The following is a 26555-nucleotide window of genomic DNA, read 5'->3' as shown; positions in this document are numbered from 1 at the left end:
CGGGTCTGGTAAGTATGGTGGATTAGTATGATAAACAACACAATGATCAATATTTATCATAGTGGGTAATAAGTGTGACACCATGATAATATCTGGACTCAAGCTCAGGTAGTTTTATTTATCCCCATTTCCTGTTGAGAGACGATCACCCTCATCATGGATAAAACTAATGTCGTCATCAGTAGCACCAAAAGTATCCCTTTACTAGAGATTAAAGATAATTAGAATAGGATGTTTTTATGCTGGTGGAGATTATGTGAGTAACGTGGGGGGAGGGGGGGGGACACTGTAGCAGGGAATTCCACAGCGTGTTAGTCAGTCAAGGTGTACAGTATATATAAATTACCGTGACACTTAATATCTCACTTTGCTCACTCACCACTGACACTTAATTAACCTTGTTTTACCGAAAGTATGATCGATGGATTTTAGAATGTTGTACTGCAGTTAAATATTTGTAGTGATGCAGAAAAGAGGCAGATGTACTAACTGTGGATAATGGTAAAGAGGCAGCCCGTTGGTAGCTTCACGTGGGAAAGGGGGGAACATGTGGATGATTTAGTATGATAGAAATATTTATATAATGGGAGGAGACAAACTTTTTTAGGGGTGATGGTAACTAATTTTTTAAACTAAAATTTCCTTTATTTTTTAATCTATTTCTGTCTATATCACTGAATAATTTAGTTTGACGGACAATAAATTTTTGAATCATTCTCTCATATGACAAGATGCTGGAGTTTGTGTGCGTGGGCGTTCACTTCCTGCTGCTGTCCGTCAAGGTCCTCACTCTTGGTTGACGTGAATTGTGATTGATGTCCCTGTGGTATATAAACTGTGTATTAATAGCTTATGGTAGATGATGTTTGTATTTAAAGTGTCAGGGTAGAAAAGCCTTGTTTGTGGAGTAATTACAGAGAAAATCCAACATGTCGTTAAGGTCAAAAGTGACTCGTTCTCTCACTTGCCTCGATAGCGGTGATTATGCATACTAGTCGGTTGTAACGTTTGGTGTTTACGCATTGTTTGGTCGAGGAAATGTTTGGCGGTAAAGCGCTGAAAGTTGTACAGTAATGCAAATATTTTGTAAGTTCGAGTAGTTTTATATATTTTTTTAACCCCAATTCCCGCTGGATGTGTCATACTGTACAGATTGAATTATGGTGGCTGGTGTCGTACGTAAACAAAGGGAGCAGTAACGTGCTGGAGTCTCGAGAGAGCGGCTCTACCCCGAGTACCATCACCCCTTCCGGCTCCTCGTCAGACACGGACGACGACGATGATGACGAAGAAGACGAAGACTGGGACTCAGGTAGGAAGTGTATGTCTTCCCCGTATACTGTATTCTATTGTATTACGCTATTGTATTTACTCTCCACCTTTGCTATTTCTTGTGGGTGTCTCTCTGCCAGGTGATTTTTGTTTCATATTTAATAGTTTTTTTTAGTTTAGTTTAGTTCTGTGCTTACTATTGCATTGTTGCCCTGTTGCTTAATATAAAGTCATGTGATTATGTTAAATATGTGTACTACTGTGCTCAGATGTGTGTGTGTAGACTATGGCAATGCCTCTCACTATCCAGCTTTTATTTTTTATTTTTTTCGAGTCGGTCATCCATAGTTTGTTTTTTTTAGTATAAAGGATTGGTAGTACAAATGCAGTGAAGGTTTGTAATGGATCTCTGAAGCTAATATATATTTTTCACTAGAGTTCATTTACCCCAGAATGATTCAAGAGGATTTTATTTTTATATTTTTTCAGTCAGACGTGTTGAGTTATTGCTCATAGTTTGCCTTTAGGGTCAGAATGAGCTTAAATCATCTGACGACAGTTTCCCCATTTAAGCTGTCTCAATGTTTCATAATTTACCACGATGATTAAAGTGACAAGTGTACAGTAATTTGTTCCCTGCACGAACTGTACGGTAATTATGTGTTACAGTATCGATAAAATTACTGTGCTGTGGGACCCTCTTACCTGCTTTTGTTTTATGTGTATAGTTATAACGTTGTGCTTCCTCATGGCTATAATTATGACTTGTGTTTTGTATGTGGTGAAGGCATGGCGTGAAGGATACTGTATGTTTTTCTGAGTGATAGAGTTAACAGAGATGGTTATTTATGTTGTAGTGGACTTATTTATTACCGGTACATATTATGTTTTTTTTTTACTCTTATAATTGATAAGATTTGTATTGTTTTTCTAAATTAAGGTTAAAAAAAGATATGAAGGATCAGTAGTCCTGGATGTTGATCAGTTATGAACACTGATAATATTTTTATGTCTCTTGCCTTAATATTACATTGTATGATATGTTGATATTTTTATTTTATTTTATTATTTGTATCATCAGACATTAGTAGTTCAACTATAAGTGCACTTCCACCTCAGAAACACATATTTGCATTACAGTTTGTGAGATGTTATAAAAACCAATACAATTTGTTGGGAAGCAAGTCCGATCCACCGCCTCCCAGATACTGTACAGTTAATAGTAGACGTCCACATCTCAGAACTAGCAGCGCTTGTGTGGGGGCTAAACACTGTAGAAAAATACTAATTCATTAAATTATAGAAAAAGAATCATACTGTATTATGTATTTTGTGATGGACCCATTGTTAAGTGGAGGGGTAGAATGTGTGTGTGTGTGTGTGTGTGTTGTAAGACGAGAACACACAGGGAAGACATATGACAGGTATGGAAGCAGTGTAGTGAGGAGGGTAGAGTTGGGCCTCAGGGAAACAACATGAAAAAATTGCTAATGTCTTTTTGTTTACACCCACAATGGTTTCTTAGACTTCGATGTGACTTTTTTTTCTTTCTGTTAATGGTTATTTTTGATGTATCTCAGGAAATATGTGATGTGTGTTAGGGGTGAGGAGAGAATTTTTTGTTGTACACATAGGGATATCTCACACACTGGAGTGGTAGGGTGGGTGAGGGAATGAATTAAACAAACCATTATGATGATACTTTCCACATCATATTTTTTTTTCTTTGGTGAAATTGGTAACACTGTATAAATGGCTCTTCTCCAGAGACACATTCATTAACAATAATAATTTAGGTTGCTGTATCTGTCTGGACCAAATTAACCCAAACTAATACATATACAGTAGAAGAATCCACAGCTTGACGCTTTCAACTAACAGTACAGTAACCTGCGTGTATCTTTCTGCAGCGTTCAGCTCCCCCAAACACCACTCGCTTGTGTACATGTTGACTGGAGATGATGAGTACAGTAAAGCCTCCATATAACGGGAGTTCTCTCTTTATATAATCCTTTAAATGGAGGTTATTCACGCCTGATGGACTCTCGGTATAACGGACTAGTTCGTTAGGTGGAGGTCTCACATCTAACAGACACTCGATATGACGGGTCTGTCTTCTCCACATAGTCCGTTAAATAGAGGTTTCACTGTAAGGGTTCCCAGTGTATCAACCAAGCTACTTAAGATAAAAGTTCAACCTTAGTGCGTCTCAAGTTCTGTTGTTGCTTAATTGTAAAACAGTTTGGTTTTTTTTTTTGGAGTGGGGGTGAATATGACCAGGAACCCCCCATGATTGTTTCGATTTTGTTGTCGCCCTTTTCCTCCCCTAGTTAGTTTATGTCAGCAGTTTATGTCTGGATGACTGGACTGTGGTGTGTCTTTTCAGCCCCAGGGAGATACAATTGTATATATTTTATAGTAGTAAATAGTGTTGTGTCTGTACTGCACCAGCCAGTGACCACACCCAGATACGTACAGCTGTGGACAAAGAGAATTCGGCAGGTGAGGGAGTGTGAGCCGCGCCTGCCTCATAATTTAAAAAAAAAAAAAAGTAGTTATAATTTTGTCTCCACCTAGCTTCTATGTCCTTCCATACACCAACCTCCCTCTCTGCCTCCCCTGCCTGCCTGCCTAAGAATTCTTTTTGTCCACGACTGTACATAGGATTGAAGACCTCCCTAAGTAGGAGAAGAGAACCCATCTAGAGCACTGCACAGTCTCAGTACCCATTTGGTATATATATATATATTACAGACTTAAAGCAGCGCGTACATTAGTTGCCTTCTCGCGTCTCCTGCTCTGTGGGGGTTGGAATCATTGTACGGGCCTTTAAAGTCTGGAGCCAGCTTTCTTGTTTTGGTGTAGTGTAACCCCCTCTATAGATGTAGGGCGAACGTGGCCAGAATGACTTGAAGTATGTCCTCCATGTTGCTGTTTTTGTTTACCGTATATCGTTGTGCTTTACCTTTGCTTATTGTGTTATTTTTCTTCTTCTTTGTGTGTATTCTGCTCTCTCTCTGTCTCTCTCTCTCTCGTCTCTCTATCTCTGTCTCTGTCTCTCTCTCTGTCTCTGTCTCTCTCTGTCTCTCTCTGTCTCTGTCTGTCTCTGTCTCTCTGTCTCTCTCTCTCTCTGTCTCTCTCTGTGTGTGTGTGTGTGTCTCTATGTCTCTCTCTCTCTCAGTGCATGGTGTTATCTCTTATAAAATTGTGCCATTAAAGCTTCCCAGTTAAGACGTTGAGGTTATTATGATTTAAGCTTTGTATGTGAAGCAGCTTTTTGAAAACACTAAATATATATACGTACAGAGCTTCGTAAATTATCTGACTCCATTTTAAACCTTAATAACTTGTAAGGCATTATAGATATGAAATCTATATTTTTTAGTACTTGATGGATAACTCTTATGTTTTGTTGGATCTAATATTTTTTGGGGGGGGGTTAATTGGTTTTTAAAATGTGTCAGACATGATTTATGGATGACTTGTATGCCTTTTTTCATTAACTTATCTTCAATATAGTTTATTTGTTTCATTGACTTGTGTTTCAGTAGTGTAGTATATATATGTAGATCTTGTTGGTTCATTTGTTTAGAAGTTGAATTGTTCACTTGTTGTTCTTAAAACTTTGTAGTACAGTACTGTATTTGGGTTTAACTAATTCATAGACTCACTCAAAGCTAACTGAATTTATTCTCTACATAACTAATTTCACAGATTAATGGTTTGACTTACTTAACTGATGCTGCTGTTTTAGTATTAACTCTTTTTGTGGATTAATTTGTAGTTTTGAATTTAATTTATTCTTGAGTAATGTCTGTATTATTTATGGATAGGTGTGTGTATATATATATGTGTTCAATATTAATAATTATAGATTGATCTTTAGTCTGTTCTTCTTATATAGTGTGTTGGTTGTACAAGGGAGCTTACAAAACTCTCTCTTGGTGTTTGTGTTTCCAGAGGTCCTCGAGGAAGATGTTACACCCTGGTATGTACTCTAGCTCATTTTCTGTACATAATCTGTGTTCTTCACCATATGTCTCTTCTGACTTGTCTCCTGATGAATTGTAGAGGGTAAAAAAAAAAAATGCGTTTTCTTCTACAATCCTTGCAAGTCTTAAGTCACGGCAGATGTGGCCGATAATGATGTTAGTTTGTGTGCAGAAAATGATGAGTACTTACTAATTGGATGTTGTTTTGTGTTTTGTTTTTTTTTTCTTCCCCTGTGTAACTTCTTCCGAGGGACTGACTGACCGACTGACTAGAAAGCGCAAACACCGAGGGATTTTATAATCTCCCTGTACCGTACTCTTACTGTTTATTAAAGAAAGTGTTTTAAACTGTGTAAAATAGCACCCAGGCAAGCCAGTTTGGTGAGATTTTCTTCATTCTCATTGTGAAAAAACAAAAGAAATATAATCTTTCACGCAAAACTAATACCATGAATACGTTACATGTGCTAACTCCAGCATCTCCACACACACACAGGCAGGCATCCACACGCACGCATGCTTGCACGTCGGCATGTTGAGTCATTCTTTAGCACAGCAGTATAATGGTTTGCTGGTCTTGGTGTTATGTAAGGTCACGGAGAAGCTGTGTGTCGTGTTCTGGCATTCCAGGTCATTGTGTCACGTGAAATATTGTCAGGAGTTTTTAGGGTCAGTTTATAATCATGGTAGGTTAGTGTTAATCATGGTAGGTTAATGTTAATCATGGTAGGTTAGTGTTAATCATGGTAGGTTAGTGTTAATCATGGTAGGTTAGTGTTAATCATGGTAGGTTAGTGTTAATCATGGTAGGTTAGTGTTAATCATGGTAGGTTAATGTTAATCATGGTAGGTTAGTGTTAATCATGGTAGGTTAATGTTAATCATGGTAGGTTAATGTTAATCATGGTAGGTTAGTGTTAATCATGGTAGGTTAGTGTTAATCATGGTAGGTTAGTGTTAATCATGGTAGGTTAATGTTAATCATGGTAGGTTAGTGTTAATCATGGTAGGTTAATGTTAATCATGGTAGGTTAGTGTTAATCATGGTAGGTTAATGTTAATCATGGTAGGTTAGTGTTAATCATGGTAGGTTAGGTGTAAGTTAAGTGTCATTTAGAGTCACTTTACTGCACATAGAGAGGTGTCACATAGAGCTGAGCTGGTCGGTTACCAAGTCCTTTCTTGACCGTCACTATATAGAGCCAAAGAGAGTGTGTTATAAGACACTTCATATGTTTCCCGAGTGCCTCCACATACAGCAGCAGAATGAGATAGAATGTTTGATATTTTAACTTTTTCTCTTAGTAGCGCAGAGTGCATGGTGAGTATGTACTGTACTGTATCTTACGTAGTACTGTAGTTTTGATATGGAATAGTGTCTTAATGTCTTGTTTAATTACCTAGTACTCTACTGTAGGTAGTTATTGAGTAATTGCACGATTAGTATTGTTAGTTTGACATAAAGTGAATGTTTAATTACATGGTGATTCGGTGTGTATTACTTAGTTGCAAAGCCACATCAACACTCACGCGCCTTATTTATAACAACTACCCCTCCCCACGCACGGGGATAATTATGACCGCCTTGCACAGAAGAGTCATGCTATATCTGTTTTTTGTCTTCGGATAGATTGTTTTGGCAACCTGTTAATTTTCTTTATATAAAATAATTGAGTGTTCTTTTTCATAACAACAGAAAAAAGTGAGAAAAAAAAGAAAAAAGGGATAATTTTGATAATGTGAAGTCTCGCATTACATTTGTTAATACGATCAACTTGTATTTTAGTCAACAACCAACTAAGTAAGGATAATAAGTGTTAGATTAAAAAAAAGCAGATATATACGCTTTATATTGGTGAATTTTTTTTTTATGAGTACAGTAATAAAGCTGGTTTTAGAATTTTGCAAACATGTACAGTTTGGTTGTAAGCAATTTTTTATTAAACAAAAAGCCAATCCCAGCAGTTCACACACAAACAATGTTTACAAGTTTAGATAAGTGAAATAGTGAATTAAATAAAAACAAATTTTGTGAAAACTTTACAAACAGTTTTGCAGGCAATATTACTGAACAATGGAGGGCAGGTGTGTGTGAGGGGGACAACAGAAGAAAATTTAAAGGGAAAGTGCACAGCATCTCCCTGCGTGACTGCTGGGAGACTACTGAAGTACTCGAGTCTTGACGCCCTCATGCTCGGAAGGGTTGCCATATATCTAATTAGTATTGGATCACCACGAGAGAGAATAGTTCGAGGAGTGACTAAAAAAAATCTCAGGCGTCAGTCATAATTACTCAATCTTTGGTGTTTTTTTTTCTTTTGAGTGCTGTGAGAATGGCATCCGTGCCAATTGGACGAGATGAAAACTGGCCTGGATATTGAGTCAATGGTGCGCTGGAGTGTTAAGTGGGGTAGTTTGGAGTAGTGTGTGTCGAGGACCTGTATATAGTATCCTGCTTATTTACTGTGTTTCATTATCCCCAGAAGAGAACACAGTGTCAGTCTTGTTCATTGTTTTACATTGTACTGTACAGTAGTATTATTTACACGTATGTTGTATTCATTAAGTTCACACCAAACGAATTTCTATGTTTAGCCTTGTTCTTAGTGTAGTGGTCTGTGCATGGTGTGTGGCATCCTGCTGAGATAAAGTGTGGTCGAGTTTATGAGAGTGAGGTGAGTGGGAGACATGGGATGAGTTAGGTAGAGTGGGGTGAGTGGGGAAACATGCAAGGAGTGGGACAGCGAGGAATAATATAGGAGAGAATTTGGGCCATATATATGATAACTATGGTCAGAAAAACTCGTCCTTGGCGACTAAGTACCCCGAAAAAAGTCGCCAATTATATTTTGTATCAAGAGGATTTACGATTTTGTCTATAAATTCGTAATTAAAATGCATCCGTTTGTATATTTATTGTGTACGGTTGAATTTGCTGTTGATGATGAGTTGTGATTAGGGTAAGAGAGAGAGAGAGAGCAGGGGCAAATTAGAAAGATTATCGGGGGAGGGGGGGTTTGTATCTCTTGTGATTTGACTAGCCAATGGGGTAATACAGTACCAATTGGCTTTACCAGGATGGAGTACAGTATAAATTTTCCACCACCCTGTAATGCTTATCGTGGCCACTACATGACGAATCATCTGAGTCGATCATAAGGTCATAAAGGAGCACTATTACAATGATGCGGTGTCATGTTTCGGAGTCACAGGTTGACGAGTTTCAGGGTTCATGGATGAGAGAGAGAGAGAGAGGATCTTTGTGTGTGTGTGTTTGTACAAGAGATAGTTTGAGGTTGATGTTGATTGATGTCACTCAGTATAAAGCATGATGAGGCTTGTCAGAAGTGTGAAAAATCATGGGTGGAATGTCCGAGACTTATGTAGTGAAAGAATAGGGAATGATTGGTGTGTACGGTGGAACAAGGAATGACGATGACGGTGATAGTCTCGGTAAGAAACAGAGTTCTTAAGCCTAGTGGGTAAAGTATTTATAATAAGGTGGTTTTTATTAATTTCTTTATTTATTTAGCATGAGTTTAAGTTTAGGAACATTTTCATATTAGTTTCCTAAATTTGTTATGAAAATATTTGTAATTTTTTATTTGTATATTTTTTTCATTATTTATTCGTTGTTTCTCTGTGGAGTATGTGAGCACCAGCACCACCATGTATGTGTAAATATAAATAAAATAAAGTAGTTAGTACAGTTTAATTATACTAGTTTGTGATATGATAATTTATGATGATATCTGTCGTTGAAGCTGACATTAAATACTAGTAATAATGTGTGCTAGAGAAACTGTGTACAGTATCTATATGTGTGGCCAGCAGGTAATGGAGCTAACAGACACCAACAAGACGTGGTGGTGACTGAGTGTGGTTATTCCGTCATATATATATATATATTGTTCAGTAGGCATGATGAGGCAAGTGCATAACCTAATTCTGTGCATTGATGTATAATACCATAGCATATTATTGTGTTGTTTTTTATCCTTTGTCATTAATACCTTATCTTGATTCCTCTTATAGGCTCAAAGGGCTTACATACCAGCTACAGTTTGCAGAACCTCAGTAAATATCTTTTTTTTTTTTCTTGTCTTGAGCACCATTTGATTTTTAAGTATCCAGAAAGCTTTCACACACATTTTGTATCATTTATGTGCATTGATTGTTATGCAGTTGGACATAGTTTAAAGTGATTTTGATATAAGTTTTTCAATTTGATGTATTTCAAAGCATTTTAGACTTCATGTGAATGGATTGTTTACAGTGTGTTGTGACAGAACTGTGTTGAGAACTCTATTTTTTGGACCATTTTTTTTTTTTTTTTTTAGTTTGACTCAATTTTATATCTTTCACAAAGTACACACTAAATGGAGAATGTCTCACCAACTGTTCTTTGCAATAGCGTGTGTCCGTGTGGTAATAAGAGTGCAATAACCCGCCCTCAGATGGCCACTGCCCAGAGCGCTACGTGGGTCGATATCGGCTCATGTCGGACTGTTCGGCCGCCCACCCGAATCATTACACGATGCCGGAGGGCCCTACATGACCCTAGCCCCCCTCACCACCACACATCCTGCTTCCCCATGACACAAACATGAACTACATCCCGTACGTTTTCTATCGCAGGTTTTTTTATTCCTTCGTGCTCAGTTGCACTGTTATTAGAATGTAGTTCCCAGTTCAGAATTTTGAGGCCATGTTTTTTATTGCCCTTTTTCTGCCTTATGGTGTCTGTCGTACTGTGACGTAGCTTGGTGCTGTACTGTGTTACTATCATCCACTTAGAAGAACTTTGTCTATAATTACCATACAAGGAAAGATGTGCAGAACAAGTCCTCAAAATATGGCCATAATTGACAGTTGATGGTTGACCAAGGCTTACAGTAGCTTGATGACCTCATGTTAGTACAAATGTAGAAGAGTTGTTTCACCTTTGAGCACAGTCACAAGTAGTTGTATGTGTGATATGTATTCTCACATCTGATTTATTATGATTTTTAGTGTTTGTATATACATATATATTTAAAGTGTATTGTGTACAGAGCCTAGCACCTGTTTTGTATAAAAGCACTTGTATACCTCACACAGAGCTTAGTCTAGTACTGTAGTAACCTTTGTCAGTTGACCATAGTAATGTTGTTTGATACACCAGAGAGCTGCATGTTGTCTGCTGGCTTGTGTATCTGTAAATATATTCCTCTACCACAGGATCATCCTCACTTAGAGAAAAGTTCCTCTTCCTTTTGCTTATTTATATTTTGTCATGGAATATATATATTTTTATTTTACCCTTTACTTTGTACTGTATACTATGATATTCTGTCTCTAAAGATAATTATGATAACCACTACTATACCTGCATTAATATACTGTAGTTATCATAATTACTGGTGACTTTTACACTAAAATAACATTCATTTATGTTAACAATGTCATTTTATCAGGGATGAATCTACACTAGCTACCACAAGTCTTTTCCAAGGAGTTACTTTTACTGTTCAATGCTTATGTACAGAATATGTTTGGCAAATGTGTACTAGCCTCCAGTCTGTCCTTGATTATCCACCAATTTTCCTTGATTATTCACAGTTTGTCCTTGATTATCCACTAAATTTCCTTGATTATCCATAGTTTGTCAAATACCTGTCCTGTACAATGCCACAATTACCTGGATGGTTTGATAGGTACTGTATATGAGTTCCCGCTGTTGACTAAAGAACGGCAGTGCTGGGTGTTCACGGTGATAGGGCGGGAATACCTGTGCACTGCCATCCAAAGTAGGTAAGCAAACAGTGACGTCAACAAAGGCAGGAGAGCTGTGTCGAAGATCTTTTGGCCAGTCTTCTCGGGGTTTTTTGTTTTGGCATCATCATCACTATCATCATTTCCATCATCTCAACTACAGTATCATCATCATTATCATCACTGTCATCATTACCATCATCATCATCACTTTTATATGGCTATTTTCCACTTGTCCTCATTCAGGGTGTCTCGTCAGTGTTTATTTTTGACTTCCATACAGTCTCTGACACCATGATAGGTAGACAGAATACAGTACACAATGATAAGAGATAAAAGAATGATAAAGAAGGTAGACAGAATACAGTACACAATGATAAGAGATAAAAGAATGATAAAGAAGGTAGAAGAAGTAGATTGTTCTGTAGGATATCACTCTGATGGAATGACATTGTTGGCTCATGCAGCATAGGTGTAGCATTATATGACTCAGGGAAATAACACTACTACTATTACTACTTTTACTACTACTACTACTAATTAATTAACATGTACTGTGTATGTTATGTTAATTTCCTCTATAAGATAATGTAAAAAAAAAAATTATAAAATGTCACATAATTTTCTTTTCCAGCAAATATAAGAAATGTGCTTAGATGACTTAATGATTGTATATAATAAGATATGTGTCCTAACGGAGACACTACTGTGCGTACACACCGTCACACATTAATGTCTCCTACTATTTTTAATCTTTGTGTCTGTCTGTCTTAATGTCCTGAATATATTCCGATTTTTTTTTTTATAAAACACGGTAACCCAACCCTGAAAAGAAATGAAGAGAAAAAGGCAAGTGATGTGAGGCAAGGCTGAATTATCTAGTATTTCATGTCAGTGTGGCTGGGGTGTAATGTTGACCAGGCCAGATAAGAAAGTAATACAGTTGTGTGATGTTGTCAGGGTTGAGTGTATACAGTGTCATGAGATGGTTTCTGCTGGACATATTTTATTTTTTGGTTGAACATATTTTTAAAAGTGGTTTTGTTTGGGGGGATTATTTTTATTTTATTAATGTTGATGGTCTTTGTTCATATGGTAATTTGACGGAAAATATGGAAAACTATTGATGGTAATGCCAGTAGTTTGTGGTTGAGTTTATTACACACACACACACACACACACTACACACACACACACACACACACACACACACACACTACACACACACACACACACACACACACACACACACACACACACACACACACACACACACACACACACACACACACACACACACACACACACACACACACACACACACACACACACACACACACACACACACACACACACACACACACTACACACACACACACTACCCACACCCACCACCCACCCACCACACCCACACACACACACACACACACACACACACACACACACACACACACACACACACACACACACACACACACACACACACACACACACACACACACACACACACACACACACACACACACACACACACACACACACACACACACACACACACACACACACACACACACACACACACACACACACACACACACACACACACACACACACACACACACACACACACACACACACACACACACACACACACACACACACACACACACACACACACACACACACACACACACACACACACACACCCACCCACCCACCCACCACCCACCCACCCACCCACCCACACCACACACACACACACACACACACACACACACACACACACACACACACACACACACCACCCACCCACCCACCCACCCACCACCCACCCACACCCACACACACACCACACACACACACACACACACACACACACACACACACACACACACACACACACAGAAGGTGCCAGAGTATGTTTAAATAGAAACACAATGTCTCCACAGGTCGTGAGTTACAGTAATATTGTCTCTCTTCCTATAACTTGTGCAAGAGAACACGAGAGTTGTGATACGTAGATATAATTTGTAAAACTCGGTACTATTGGATGTATAGGCATATATAGCATTACTATCTCTTGCCGTCTGTCTGTCGTGTACAGTACAGTGTGTGTGTCACTTTACCTTCACTGACTGGAGGAAGACTCTGCCCCTCAGAAAGATAATTATAGTACTGCTTCATATCATAAACTTGTGCTGTGATACTCAGGGTGATTTATTTATTTAGTTTATTTTTATTATTATATTTTTTTCCAGCCTATTTTAGTCTCTTCAGTTTTTGGGAAGTTTTATTATTAGAATCACCGGGAGATTTGGTCTAGGGTTGGGGGGGGGGGTGACACATGTTAATGGTCCCAGAGAAATAAAACACTGCTTAAAGAATTTACTTCTGCTTTATGAGATCAAATTTAATACTGTTAATGAGTTGTAGATCTTACAAAGAGATAAAAAGTAAATAAACTTTAAAATGGATGCCAGCGTTCTTCTCCCACTGCGGGTGATAGGGACAGTTTTAGGAATTTAAATTTCTAGTTATAAAATCACACACAAAAAAACTTAAAATATGGTATATTTCTTAATTTAACACCTTTTTTATATTTAATTCTACTGTAGAAAAAAATAATTTTGTTTATTTACCAGAAAAAATAGTTTGTTGGAAGTTGTCCATTTGCAAGTGTAACCGACCTGACAGAGACCATTTATTATTATTATCATTATTATTATTATTATTATTATTATTATTATTATTATTATTATTATTATTATTATTATTATTATGCTATTTCTTTAGTTATTATATATTTGCCGAGTCCAACACCAGAGGCTGTTTCTCATAACATTATAGCCACCATTAAGGGTAAGACTATGAAAAGGGAGGAGGGAGGGAGGGAGGGCACTAGGGGAGTATTTCTTGAACCTCCTCAAACAATAACACTACAGGTGGTCAGCATCACCCCACTCCTACATGTGTACTAGCCCCCCTCTCCTCTATAACTGGACCTTGGTCTAACTTAAAGCTATATGCTTCTTTTTTGGCTTTGTTTTTTTATTGTGTGTGTGTGTGTGTGTGTGTGTCTGTGTTTGTGTGTGTGTGTGTGTGTGTCTGTGTCTGTGTGTGTCTGTGTCTGTGTGTGTGTGTCTGTGTGTGTGTGTGTTCTAATGGGTTCATAATCTCAACCATACATGTGTGGTGTTTTAGAGAATATTGAATATTTCATTGTATAATATGGATGGAGTGTACAGTACTGGAAGGAGGAGTCATTTTCAGTTATGTTTCTTTTTGTGGTTATGGGAAGAAAGACAGCTGGAGTTGTGGGACTTGGAAAGTGACATAAGGTCCATGTCTGAGTTTGTGTCTAAATTAAAACTGACACTGCCAGTAAAACTTGGTATGATATTGAATGCAATTTGTACTGGAAATTATTTATAAGAGACTTTTGTGTGTGTGAGCGCACGTGTGTGCTCTGAGCATGCCACTGATAACTGTAATTGAGAGGTGTGCAGACAACGGCCTGCATAACACATTGATTCCTTTCAGCGGAGGGGTCGGAGGTGCTCCTGTGACCCCACTCCTCACCTCTTCTGGGACCTGCTGGGGGAATGGTTGGCCTCCTCTCACCCCCTCTCACCTCACCCCTGGCCTCTCAGCTCTGGGCCTTTCACCATTCACATCTGCCAAAGTGAATCTTACAGATTGAAGCCATCCTTCCATTTTTTCATAATTTTTTTTTTTATCACATGATCATAATTTATATGCACATTACTTGCACATGTGGTTGTGCAAACAGTTGTTCACCAGCACATGGTTTCCATAAGACATTTCTCATTAGCAATATTACATGTTAAAAATTAACTTGTGTATGTAAAGTACAGATATTTCCAGAGATAAGTTTGTTAGGTTCTTCATGTATTTTGTTGGGTGAATGTAATTTCCTTTTCTTAACACCTTCTGCAAGAATGTGGTACAGTATGTAATGAAACTTATTTCTTCTCAAGTTGGGCTGAAGAGTAATTTTTTCCCTTGTCACATCTACCTCTTCTTGGCTTTATGATTGTTAGGGGAAAGAGACGAGCATCACGCCCCTCCTGTCCAGGGGTCACGGACACAAAGCTTCCAACGAGCAATAGTCCCAATACAGTAGCCGCAAGATGTAAACATGTACCTAACTGGTTGAATTAAGCAGAAACTTAAAGATGATATGCAAAACAAGCATCAAAATTACTCCCAGACTCGGCCATAACTAGAGACGCTCACCTTACGTCAACCTTGATGCTGTCTCGTCGATCAGTACAGTGCTGACTAAACTCTGCTGGTTGAGGTAGAGTCCTTGATGCTGTCTCGTCGATCGGTACAGTACTGACTAAACTCTGCTGGTTGAGGTAGAGTCTCGGTATAATTTTGACGACGTTTTGGTACATTATTTTGGTTCTTGGAGGCATCAGTCGGTGACGTTGTTGTATCTTAAGTTATGATTAGTCTTTGTATGTATTGGTCTTGTGAACCTTTGTGGGCGTGGTGCAGAGGAAGGCGTCACATGCATGGAAGTATTGTCAAATTGTGATAAGAAGAATTGTCTTATTTTTGCCCTAGTGTCTACAGGGTTGGTACCTTGTCATTTTCTACAAATTAATTTAAAATAAGATATGTGATAGTGGCGATAGTCACTGAAATTGTTGAATCCAAATTCATATTATTGAGGAGAGTGGTAATATACTTTTGATTTGTATGATATTAAGGGATTTTTTGTTATTCTTATTTTTACTTATTGAGGTTTTCATTTTCTGTGGCATATATATGTCCAAAGTAACTCAGGGCTAATCAGAAATGTATCTAAATTTGATATGTTTAGCTAGTCTAATGCTCTCAGCTGAAAGTGTCTTATCGCTTTCACTTATTGTTCACACCTCTTGTTTTGTGTTCCTGGCAAACATCCATTAAAATATATATATATATATATATATATATATATATATATATATATATATATATATATATATATATATATATATATATATATATATATATATATATATATATATATATATATATATATATATATATATATATATATATATATATACAATATATATATATATATATATATACTGTACCTTTTTTATACTGCTTCAACCACAGAAATAGTTTACAAGATGCAGTTGTTTGCCAAATTAACCATACATCAGAGAAATAAGTATCCTTAGATTCATCATGTCAACATAGATGGATTGTATTAAATCTTGCTATCTCTCACAGCCTCCAGAGTTTGTTGTTAAGAAACACTTAATTGCAGTACAGCACTGTACAGTATTGGGCAAAATGAAGGGAAACAGTGTTGAATATTTTTCCTCCCAAATATGAAAGTTTTCTTATTGGCCCACAGGGTGTCTCAAAAAAAAGAAAATGTATTCGCTGTACATTAAAGATTTCCTTAGTGATTGCGTGGATTACAACGGCAATATTGCCCCTCACTTGTTAATATGAGGTCTGCCACCACAATGTCTCTTGAAGGCAGTGATTAGAGTATTTTTTTTTAGACACGCACTGTATGTTATGGAATGAACTGGTTTATTGAAATATATTTCATAGCCTATTGGGATGGGACGTAAATGAGGTGAAGTGTGGTAATTAGTGGGAGAGTGGTGGTCCAGATGGTGAGAGTGGCGGTCCTATCATGTAGTTTTGTTGAATTTGTGTTATGTCTACCAGAGAACGTAACTCTCCCTCCTCCCTCCCTCCCTCTCAGATATATTAACGACCTAGTCAAGAGTGCAAATTGTATGACAAATTGTTTTTACACCCTTGTATATTGTGTGCATTATATGTTTATACCTGAACAATTGTAGCTGGCCCATGTGTAGGCTCTCTTAGGTGACAAAGTCAGTCAGAGTCCTCTTAATGTACGCTCAGTGATGCATTCCTGAAGACCTGTACTGTATGTTAAGCAGACACTTACTTACTGTACCTTAAGTGGATGTATGTTAAGCAGACACTTACTTACTGTACCTTAAGTGGATGTATGTTAAGCAGACACTTACTTACTGTACCTTAAGTGGATGTATGTTAAGCAGACACTTACTTACTGTACCTTAAGTGGATGTATGTTAAGCAGACACTTACTTACTGTACCTTAAGTGGATGTATGTTAAGCAGACACTTACTGTACTGTACTTTAAGTGGATGTATGTTAAGCAGACACTTACTGTACTGTACTTTAAGTGGATGTATGTTAAGCAGACACTTACTGTACTGTACTTTAAGTGGCTGTATGTTAAGCAGACACTTACTTACTGTACTTTAAGTGGATGTATGTTAAGCAGACACTTACTTACTGTACTTAAAGTGGATATATGTTTGTTAAATGGACTCGTACTGTACAGGATGCCAACCAGCTGCATCATTTACCCCTTGCACCTACGACAGAGAGTTTCAAAAGGTAGCTTCTCTTATCTCTTAATTGTGTTGTTTGTCTGATACCTTGTGCCCTCCTGAGTTCAAAGGTGGCCATATGTGTTGGATTTGGCCTTGTGTGTGGTTTGAGAGATGGCTGTTTGTGGGGTGTGAGAGATGGCCATGGGTGGGTGTTTGAGAGATGGCCTTGTGTGTGTGTGTGTGTGTGTGTGGTTTGAGAGATGGCCGTTTGTGGGGTGTGAGAGATGGCCATGGGTGGGGGTTTGAGAGGCCGTGGGTGGGGTGTGAGATGGTCGTGGGTGGGTGTGAGAGATGCACATGGGTGGGGGTTTGAGAGATGGCCTTGTGTGTGTGTGTGTGGTTTGAGAGATGGCTGTTTGTGGGGTGTGAGATGGCCATGGGTGGGGTTGAGAGATGGCCGTGGGTGGGGTGTGAGAGATGGCCATGGGTGGGGGTGAGATGTGGGTGGTTTGAGATGGCCGTGTGTGTGTGTGTGGTTCGAGAGATGGCCGTGGGTGGGGTGTGAGAGATGGCCCGTGGTGGGTGTGAGAGATGGCCATGGGTGGGGGTTTGAGAGATGGCCTTGTGTGTGTGTGTGGCTCGAGATGGCCATGGGTGGGGTTTGAGATGGCCTTGTGTGTGTGTGTGTGGCTCGAGAGATGGCCAGGTGGGGTGTGAGAGATGGCCATGGGTGGGGGTGTGAGAGATGGCCATGGGTGGGGTGTGAGAAATGTGTGTGTGTGATGGCACGACTGACTTGACGAGCAGCAGCCAATCACGTGTGAATTGTGATGGTCGCTGAGGGTACACATGTATGGCAAATGGATCTTGTTGATGTGTGTGCGTGTGTGTGTGTGCGTGCGTGTTATACCGTACACTATGTATTGCAGTTAAGCTTTAAATTTGAAAGATAAAGATACAGTAGAGTATAGGTTATGTTTTAGTGCCATTTTGTTATGATAGTGGAGTGTTAAGGATGATGTTGTAAGAGGCTAAGAAAGGCATCGTTAATACAAAAAGTCACTCTCGGCTCACTCACATTTACACATCACTCATCTGGTTTTTATCCTATTGTAAATATAATGTGTCTATTGAATAATTTAAGAACTGAGAAGTTAGCTGACATGGCTTTGTGCTAATTAAAAAAAAAAGTTATTCACCAATTGATAATTGATAATATTATTTTGAACATTGTAATAAATTCTCTCAAGAAGTTCACTAACATTAAGTTATTGTATCACCTTCTTCTGTTTAACTTACCTGAAATGTTTTGTTGTTGTTGTTGTTGAAGAATCAGTCTTTGGATGTTAAATATGGAGGAATGTGATGCTTTTATTTCACTGTTAATTACATATGTTAGTGTTTGTGTGTGATGCACCATCACTGGTGTTCAGTTTGCTGTAGACAAAGCTCATGCTGGCTAACATTCTTCTTACTGATAGTGAATGTTGTCCAAGTACAAACTTCAGATGACGTTAGACTCGAGAAAGCCCACGATGCAAAGGCTTGTACGCTTGTTGATGCACTCCGCTGAACATTATTATTGGCGTGGCTCCATTTGAAAAGTCCCCTTCTTCACGTTGGTCACCGACCGCTGTCTGAAGCCATTCTTATTGAGGAGTAAGTTTGGTGAGTCCTTCATAGGTAGCATAATGATGTTAATGTTTTAAAACAAGTGTGTTATGTAGAGGGAAAGTTTATTAGGTGTGTACAGTAGTTTATATTGATATTAGGTGAGATGGATATTATAATGACGGCACAATCACCGGTCGCTGATAAATGTGGACCCCGGATTTTTCAAGTGCTGCCACGGTTATATAACCTGCTTCCAAGAGGCTTGGGTAAGGACAGAAGGACATTTGAAGCACCTCTAGTTAAGAAATAAAGTATTGCTAGTACAGTAAATGTTTCATGTTGAATAATTATCGAAAACTTATTTGGTGGAATTTCATTACTCTTCATTTACATGGTTAGTATATTAGTACATATGTGTTGTCATATTTTCTTTATTAAGGCGACAATGTAATGTTGTTCAATGTGGGTCCTGAAAAGCTCGAGACATTCTCTCACTGTAAGTTCGCTTATTTTTAGGTGTTTCTCTTTTTTTTTTCCTGTTTTACCCAGTGAAGGTGATATCAGGGCTAATATTACTGTGGATTTCAGATGAAGGTACAACCATTTTATACATGATAGTGCCAAGGCTTGCTTTTACCTTCTCCCTGCTGACTGCAGCAAGTGCAGCTATTACACTTGCATTTTTTTGCAGTTGTTTGTATTATGCTACTACAGTACATACTGTAGTGACCACCACACTTATTATTTCCCGTCGCATTTTTGTATAAACTGATATTTAAAAAAAAATTGGTATCGCTCCCTCGACTTTGGTGTTCTGACCTAGCCTTTGATGCTCTTAGAAACATGTAATACCCCAGAACTGTACATATACTCCAAGAGTGTTGTGTCACTTATGTACTGTTAGTTGCATTATGTGACATTAAACAAATTAAGGGCGATCACACCCACTGTACAGTACATTGATTTAACTGGTTTGGAAATTTCTTCTCCTCAGTACTAAAGATTATTGGCTTAACCTCTCCATCGTGGTATGTTATTGATTGTTATTTTTTTTTTAAGGGGGGAAGGGAATGGGATTTGATGTTCAGGTGTTTTGAATGTTCAGTGGGTCACCTGCTTCAGGAGCTCCCATGTTACTTGTTCTAGATCCTCACCACCACCCATTATAAGTCACTCATGGCAAGTTTCTTGTGTCAGGCCAAGAGCAAAATTGTCATTATAGGTTTTTGAAGTGTAAGTTCTAATTTTCTCTGCTGTTGGACTTACAAATGGTTACATTTTCATAGTTGTCAGGGGATCTACTTCACGAATTTGTGTTTTACTTTACTTATGGTAAATTCTCACTAACCTATTTAATGGGTAACATTGTAATAGCTGACAAGGGGTTTACAGTATATTTATAATGGAAATAAATTGTCATTTTATATATTCAGGGAAGTGGTAGGACTGGTTGAATACATTTTCTGGCAGGTGTTTGTATCTAAGTAATGAACCTTGTGTTAGAGAAGTCATTGTTTGCCCTCTGCTAACAATTACTGGTATTTTTCTTTTTAGTAAAATGGAACCTAGGGAAGTCATATTCAACCTTGCCATTTTAATTTATGTAACTTTCTCCAACTACAAAAGTACAGTTTTGCCATGATTGTCATCACGTTCTGAAGAAATGTATTAAAACAAAAAATTTACATAATCATGACACTTTTTACCATTTACAAGTCAATAGAATTTTAGTCATTGATATAATTGTCAAATAAGGAAAGCAGAGCTGTGTGGTGATAAGTTGTTAGTGGTGGAAAAAGTAGAATTAAAGACAAGACTTACTTGGGACTTTGTCCTGTAGCAAGTTATACATCACTGGGAAGCTCTCAGTGCCCCTGGGTTTAAAATGTGAATTTGCAGGGAATGATGACATTATGTCACCAACTTACCCACAGTCAACTACCTTATAATTTATGCTTGTGGCTGAGACACCTGTTCAAGGTTCATTGTAACAAATATGTTGTTCACTAAGAATTCAGTGCCAAGATATTTACAATTTCCAGGTCGGTTACTTAATCAATTCCAAACTTTAGTTTCAAGAAATTTTTTTTCTTCATTTCAATACTGTAAGAAAGTTGATTTTGAAACTTCTTTGTGAAGATTAGGAATGAAATTGCTATCAGTTGGATTGTTGATATAACATGTTAGTCAAAGGCATGCACAGCCAGGACCCGTGTGTGTGGTGCCATGGCTCCTTTATAAAGTTTCAACCGTAAACCTGTTACCCTGTTGTCTCATGTAAAGTTGATTGTGGTTAGGTTGACTGTTGGGAGAGATTGAAAGCTTGCTGACTGGCAATGTGTGTGTGTGATAAAGAATTGATATTGAGGAAACATTGCTACTTGGGGTCTGTATTAGAGCATCAATTATTATTATTAATAATAATTTCACCTGTTCACATGGCTGAAACACTTATTTGCTCCTTTGTTCTTTGCCATCGCAGGTGAAGAACTGGCAGAGAACTGGAATAAATGGTATGAACAAGTGTTGTTAAAGCCTAGTGCCAGTTAACAGATACTGTACTGTACCAGGAGCCAAGTTCCAGGTGTAAAAGTACCTGACTCCAACATCCCAGTGCCAGGTACCTCAATCCTCAGAAAAGTGAAGGACAATATCATTAATGCTGTAAAACAGTGCACAATGTTCATGTAATACACTAATAGTTTTTTCAGGGTTTTTGGTAAAAATTTGAAGGAATTTTTAGCATGTGAAATATTTGACTCATTTTGTAGATGTTGAGGGTTTAGCTTTGCAAATTTGTTTTAAATATTTTATAAAATTTGTCGCTAATGATTTTGCTCTGGTGTCCCCCTTGCCCTGCCCCTTCCCCGAAGGTGGCGACGGAGTGCGTGATAATCACTGTCTACTGTACATACATTTTGAGATCTCATGAAACTGTACTCATTGTTCAAGTTATAATAGAACACTACTGATAGCTAAGAGTGGTGTACAGGTTCTTAGATGTTGAAACATGATAGGAAAGATATTTTGTAAATTTCATACAGCTAGAGGTTCCTACTCTATGTAGAACATGTTGATCTGTGGTGTGGTTAGTCAATTTAAGCCTTTATTGGCCATGTAATTATCAATACTCTTTGTAGGCAGATGTCTAGTTTTAATGAAGGCTTTAAATTACTAACTGTGTCACATTTAATTGAAGATCCTCATTAAAGATGTTTATATTATAATTGTTTTTATCTGTCCTATTGTATGGTCAGCCTCTCCCTAGACTGATTTCCCACACTCCTCTTGATAGAGTTGCTGTACTGGTCATCTCCAGACTGTGCGGAGCACTGTACTGTACTGTAGTCGCATGTTTTAGATGTGCATGACTTGTGGATATACTTGGGTCTTTACTAAAATTACCTACTACCTTGCATGTTACTACAATATTTACTCTTCCTTATATTAATACTGTATGAATATGTTGCCAACTTTCAATGGCTGCAACCAATTTTAATATGGAATGTGTAATATCTGTGTGAGTTACCACTGACCAAGGCTCAATGTGTATAATGAAGACTTGCTTTGATGAAGATAAACAATGTTATCAATTTTAGCTTGACTACTGTTGTTCATTATGCACATAACTGGGTGGAACATTGAGGGTTTAGTGTTGTTGTTTTGTATTGAGCTTTTGAAGTAACGCCGGAGCTTTGATTTTTGCAGGCGAGTCTACCTACTTGTGAACACGCGAAGCTTTGGCTGAGTGTTTTGGCTTGGCATTGTGTACCTGACCCTCCAGAAGTGATGCATGTAGGACCCCTCCCCACACCTCTAGTACTCATCACACCTCACCATGAGTATGCCACCAACATCCACGTCCGAGCCATCCATGATAGTTAGTCGGCTGGTCGCCCCGGTGTTGGCATTTCAAAGGGACCTCTGACACTCCCCTGAGAATGTGCAAGAAAGCCTTGTGATGAGACTCCTCACTCACATAAACTTTTATTCATAAACATAAATATTGTGTTAGTGAACAACTTGAAGGTTGTTAACAATGTTAGAGATTGTTTTAAATTTAATTCCAAACCCAGTTAAACTTTATGGGTTTTTTATGTTCTGGTGTGAGCATCTGGACTTGTGGTATTCATCTAAAACAGTTGCCACTACCTGTAGTTAAAATAATTTACATATACTTTGTTGACATTGGAATATTTTATATGCATGATATCACATTACAAATGCATCCTTAGTGTGAGAAGAAAATGATTTGTACAAGTACTATATCTCTGTGTGAGAGATGGAGATTTGGTCCATCAGAATTAGGAAGTTCCTGCACTTGTATATCTTGCTTGTTTATGTGCATTTAATGATCAGCCTCATCTGTTATACCTAACCAAGTGGTGTGTAACTTTTGAGTCATAGTCAAGGAAGATGACTTGTCTGTAGGTCAGTCATATACAGTACAGTACACAACAACCACTGTACTGTACAGTACAGTGGTTGTTGTGTACTGTACTATACTGTACAGTATGCAACAACCACTGTACTGTACACTGTGTATCTAAGTCACCCTGGACAGTACATTACACTACCTGGTTCGTGAAATACTCATTGAGCTGTTTATATTCTGAAGTGATTTTATCAAGCAACCGCAGCAAAATACTTTACATAAGGACGACCGCTCCTTCAACACAACACCTTCATTAACGTGCAGTGTGTAGCAATAAGTGTGCTTATAGGTTAGTATGAAGGGTGTGAGTAGTGAAGACAAAGTTGGGTTTTACTTATATATTTGCCTTTTTAAAAGGAATGAATTTGTCATGTCTAATGGTGCAAAATGCTCTTGATTTTTGCCAGTAGGCAGGAATGACATCTTTTTCGTTATTAATTTGATTACAGCAAAAGTTTTACTTTTGAGCATCAATTTCAACTTGATAACTTTTTTGTACATAATTGTAATCATATCTCCTTTGTGTTGCCGAAGGCATTAAAATTTTTTCAGCGTGCAGTTATTAGTTGCCTCCATGTTGTTAATCTGAGCCGTGGTCACCATCTAGAAATGGTAAATTACTGAATTTACTTTCCCCATTAGTTTTTTTATTCATTTATACTTTTCTAAATACAGTACTTGAAAAGGAGGAAATTATTATTAATTTACCAAAGTAATGATGCTGAAAGCTTGATTTTTGAGTTTTGCTTTGAGAAAGCATATTTTAAAAGCTATGGGAATATTTGCATGTAAAAGAGGAGGATCGGTTAAGGTAGAGTACAGTACAGTATAGCTAATGTGATTGTTCAAGTTAGTTACATACAAATATTTTAATGTAGTCACTATTTTTTTACTTAATTTTAGTTTAGTTTTGACTAGAAAGTACAAAGTATTGTTAGATGTTGTAGTATCATGCATTTGGAAAGTGATTCATCAGATTTTTTGTATATAAGTGGTTTAAGAGGAAGTAGGATGTACTTTATATGGTTGGTATTATCACATATTGAACTATTTGTACATTACTGAAATATTATTTTATATTATCATTAAATTGATTTTCTTTATGGCTGCCACGAGTGTATTCTCGGGCCACACTTCACCAAAGATAATTAGCCGGTCCCCACCCACCACAGTACTGTAGTGAGCTGCTTTGTTGAGCACCACACAGGGCTCTTACCCATACACTGGGCAGCACGGTCACATCTCATTCAACTCTTTGTACACACGCTCGGTTACTACAGCGGGTGGTGGACCTGGACTGGGTGGCCCCTCCAGTACGGGATGAATCCCACAACGGCCACGGAGTAATGACATAAATTACGTTATGTGAGTTGCCGGGGCTGTGTGCCACACCTTCACCCACCGCTGGGCAGGAGTTGGAAAATAAAATCTTCAGTCATTGTTTTTTTTTTTTTCATGTCATTAATAAGGAAGTTAAGTGTACAGTAGTTGACTCAGCACACACTGGCTGTGCCCTGGGTGCTGAAGTGTTGATTTGGTAATGAAATAGTAATTAAGAATTTATTTTCTAAACCCTCCCTCTGTTTGAGAAATTTGAAAATACAAAGTAATAATATTTAAAATATATAACATGTAGTAATTTGTAACATAATGAATTTTTTTTTTATTAAATTCATGTGGTTAAAATATATATTTCTATATTCATCTTCTCATTACACTCATGCTTATACAATAGCTAGACCTTTTCTTATTTTATTGTGAGTACAAGATTTTTCTTTTTTTAGTTAAGGTGTTTATGTATGGGACTTACAGCCACGTGGGTCCTGTCTCCCATCATCTCTTTTGTTCTGAAGATAAATGAGACTTTATTCATCACTCATTAGTTTTGTTAATAAATGCTGGTTATTAGAAAAAAGTATAAATCTGGTAATGTACAAAAGGTGAAGCATTTAAAAGAAGAAAACTGTCACTTCTTATACATATATTTTTTTATCCCCGTTTTATTGATGTGTATCATGTGACGACGCACAACGTGGTCTCGTGCACATGTGACTTCTGCGGGTAACTTACATGTTCTCACATGGTTGTGTGTTTGTTCAGCATGGGGAGAGAAGCGTGCATTTTGACATTTGATTTGAAAACAGATTTGGTTTGTGTTCCAGTGTTCAAAACATCACAGCATGATGAAAGAACTGGATTAAATTTCTCTTAATACAGTATTACCCTGTACAGTACTGTACTGTGCACACACACAGATTTAGGATGAGTTACCCATTACAGTACACACATAGTCAGTATTAATTATCTTATACAAATGCATATTCAGTATCAGTTGAGGCTATGCGGAAAATAACCTGGTAAGTGCTACCCCGGCCCAAAACTTTTTTTTATCCAATTGTCTTCCCACACGTATTGCCTCTCCATTCTGAGACCAAAGAGCATGAAGCAGTAGTCTGTAGGGTCAAAAATCTCATTTATGTAAAAGGAGTGTCAGTTGGCAGTGCTGGCGTGAAGATGTGCTCTCGCTCCTCTACCCTGCCTGCCGAGACGCTCCAATAGTAATGCACGTAAAAGACATCTAGGAAACCACATGCCTGTGTGATCCTGTGTGTGTGTGTGTGTGTGTACATTATTTTGCATGCAATAATCTTTGTATTATTACCATATCTTTATTTCCAATATGTACAGTAGCTAAAACAACTCTCTGTGCATACTTTGTGGGAAACAATATGAGACCATGGACGATAAATATTGGTATATGAGGGCTGTCACTAGTCACACGTAAGATTTCGGAGCATATCGGCCCCCACCTGCATATAGCATATAGCAGCAAGGTCTACCATTAGACAACATATGCTTCCAGTATCTTCCCAGGTGGAAGTACTCCCCTCTTTGATAGCTACCACTTCCTACAGGCAGTGTTGCAGTGCCAATTTTTAAGATGCCGGAGCTGTCAAAATAATTTCCATTTCTCTCTCTCTCTCTTTCTATATATATATATATATATATATATATATATATATATATATATATATATATATATATATATATATATATATATATATATATATATATATATATATATATATATATATATATATATATACACACACAAG

The 26555-nt window shown here is 37.7% G+C and overlaps 1 protein-coding gene across 21 annotated transcripts in view; it reads left to right on the top strand.

The window, feature by feature from the left end:
* Window positions 1-25415, top strand: part of LOC121877846 (phosphatidylinositol 3,4,5-trisphosphate 3-phosphatase and dual-specificity protein phosphatase PTEN-like) — a 48394-nt gene extending 22979 nt beyond the window's left edge. For 2 of the 21 annotated variants that reach the window (XM_042383754.1, XM_042383740.1), the window contains 2 exons: window positions 1153-1321; window positions 9300-9715. In XM_042383754.1, the coding sequence (XP_042239688.1) occupies window positions 1153-1321; window positions 9300-9469 (339 nt within the window). In that variant the 3' untranslated portion in view covers window positions 9470-9715. The other 19 variants (XR_006091051.1, XR_006091050.1, XR_006091052.1 and 16 more) reach the window with 19 other exon arrangements.
* The last annotated feature ends 1140 nt before the right edge of the window (window positions 25416-26555 follow it).

This window comes from Homarus americanus, unplaced genomic scaffold, assembly GCF_018991925.1.
Source record: "Homarus americanus isolate GMGI-L3 unplaced genomic scaffold, GMGI_Hamer_2.0 scaffold24523, whole genome shotgun sequence".
NCBI classification, from domain to species: domain Eukaryota; kingdom Metazoa; phylum Arthropoda; class Malacostraca; order Decapoda; family Nephropidae; genus Homarus; species Homarus americanus.
Note: the sequence above shows the minus strand (reverse complement) of the source record. Positions and strands in the feature narration are given on the sequence as shown.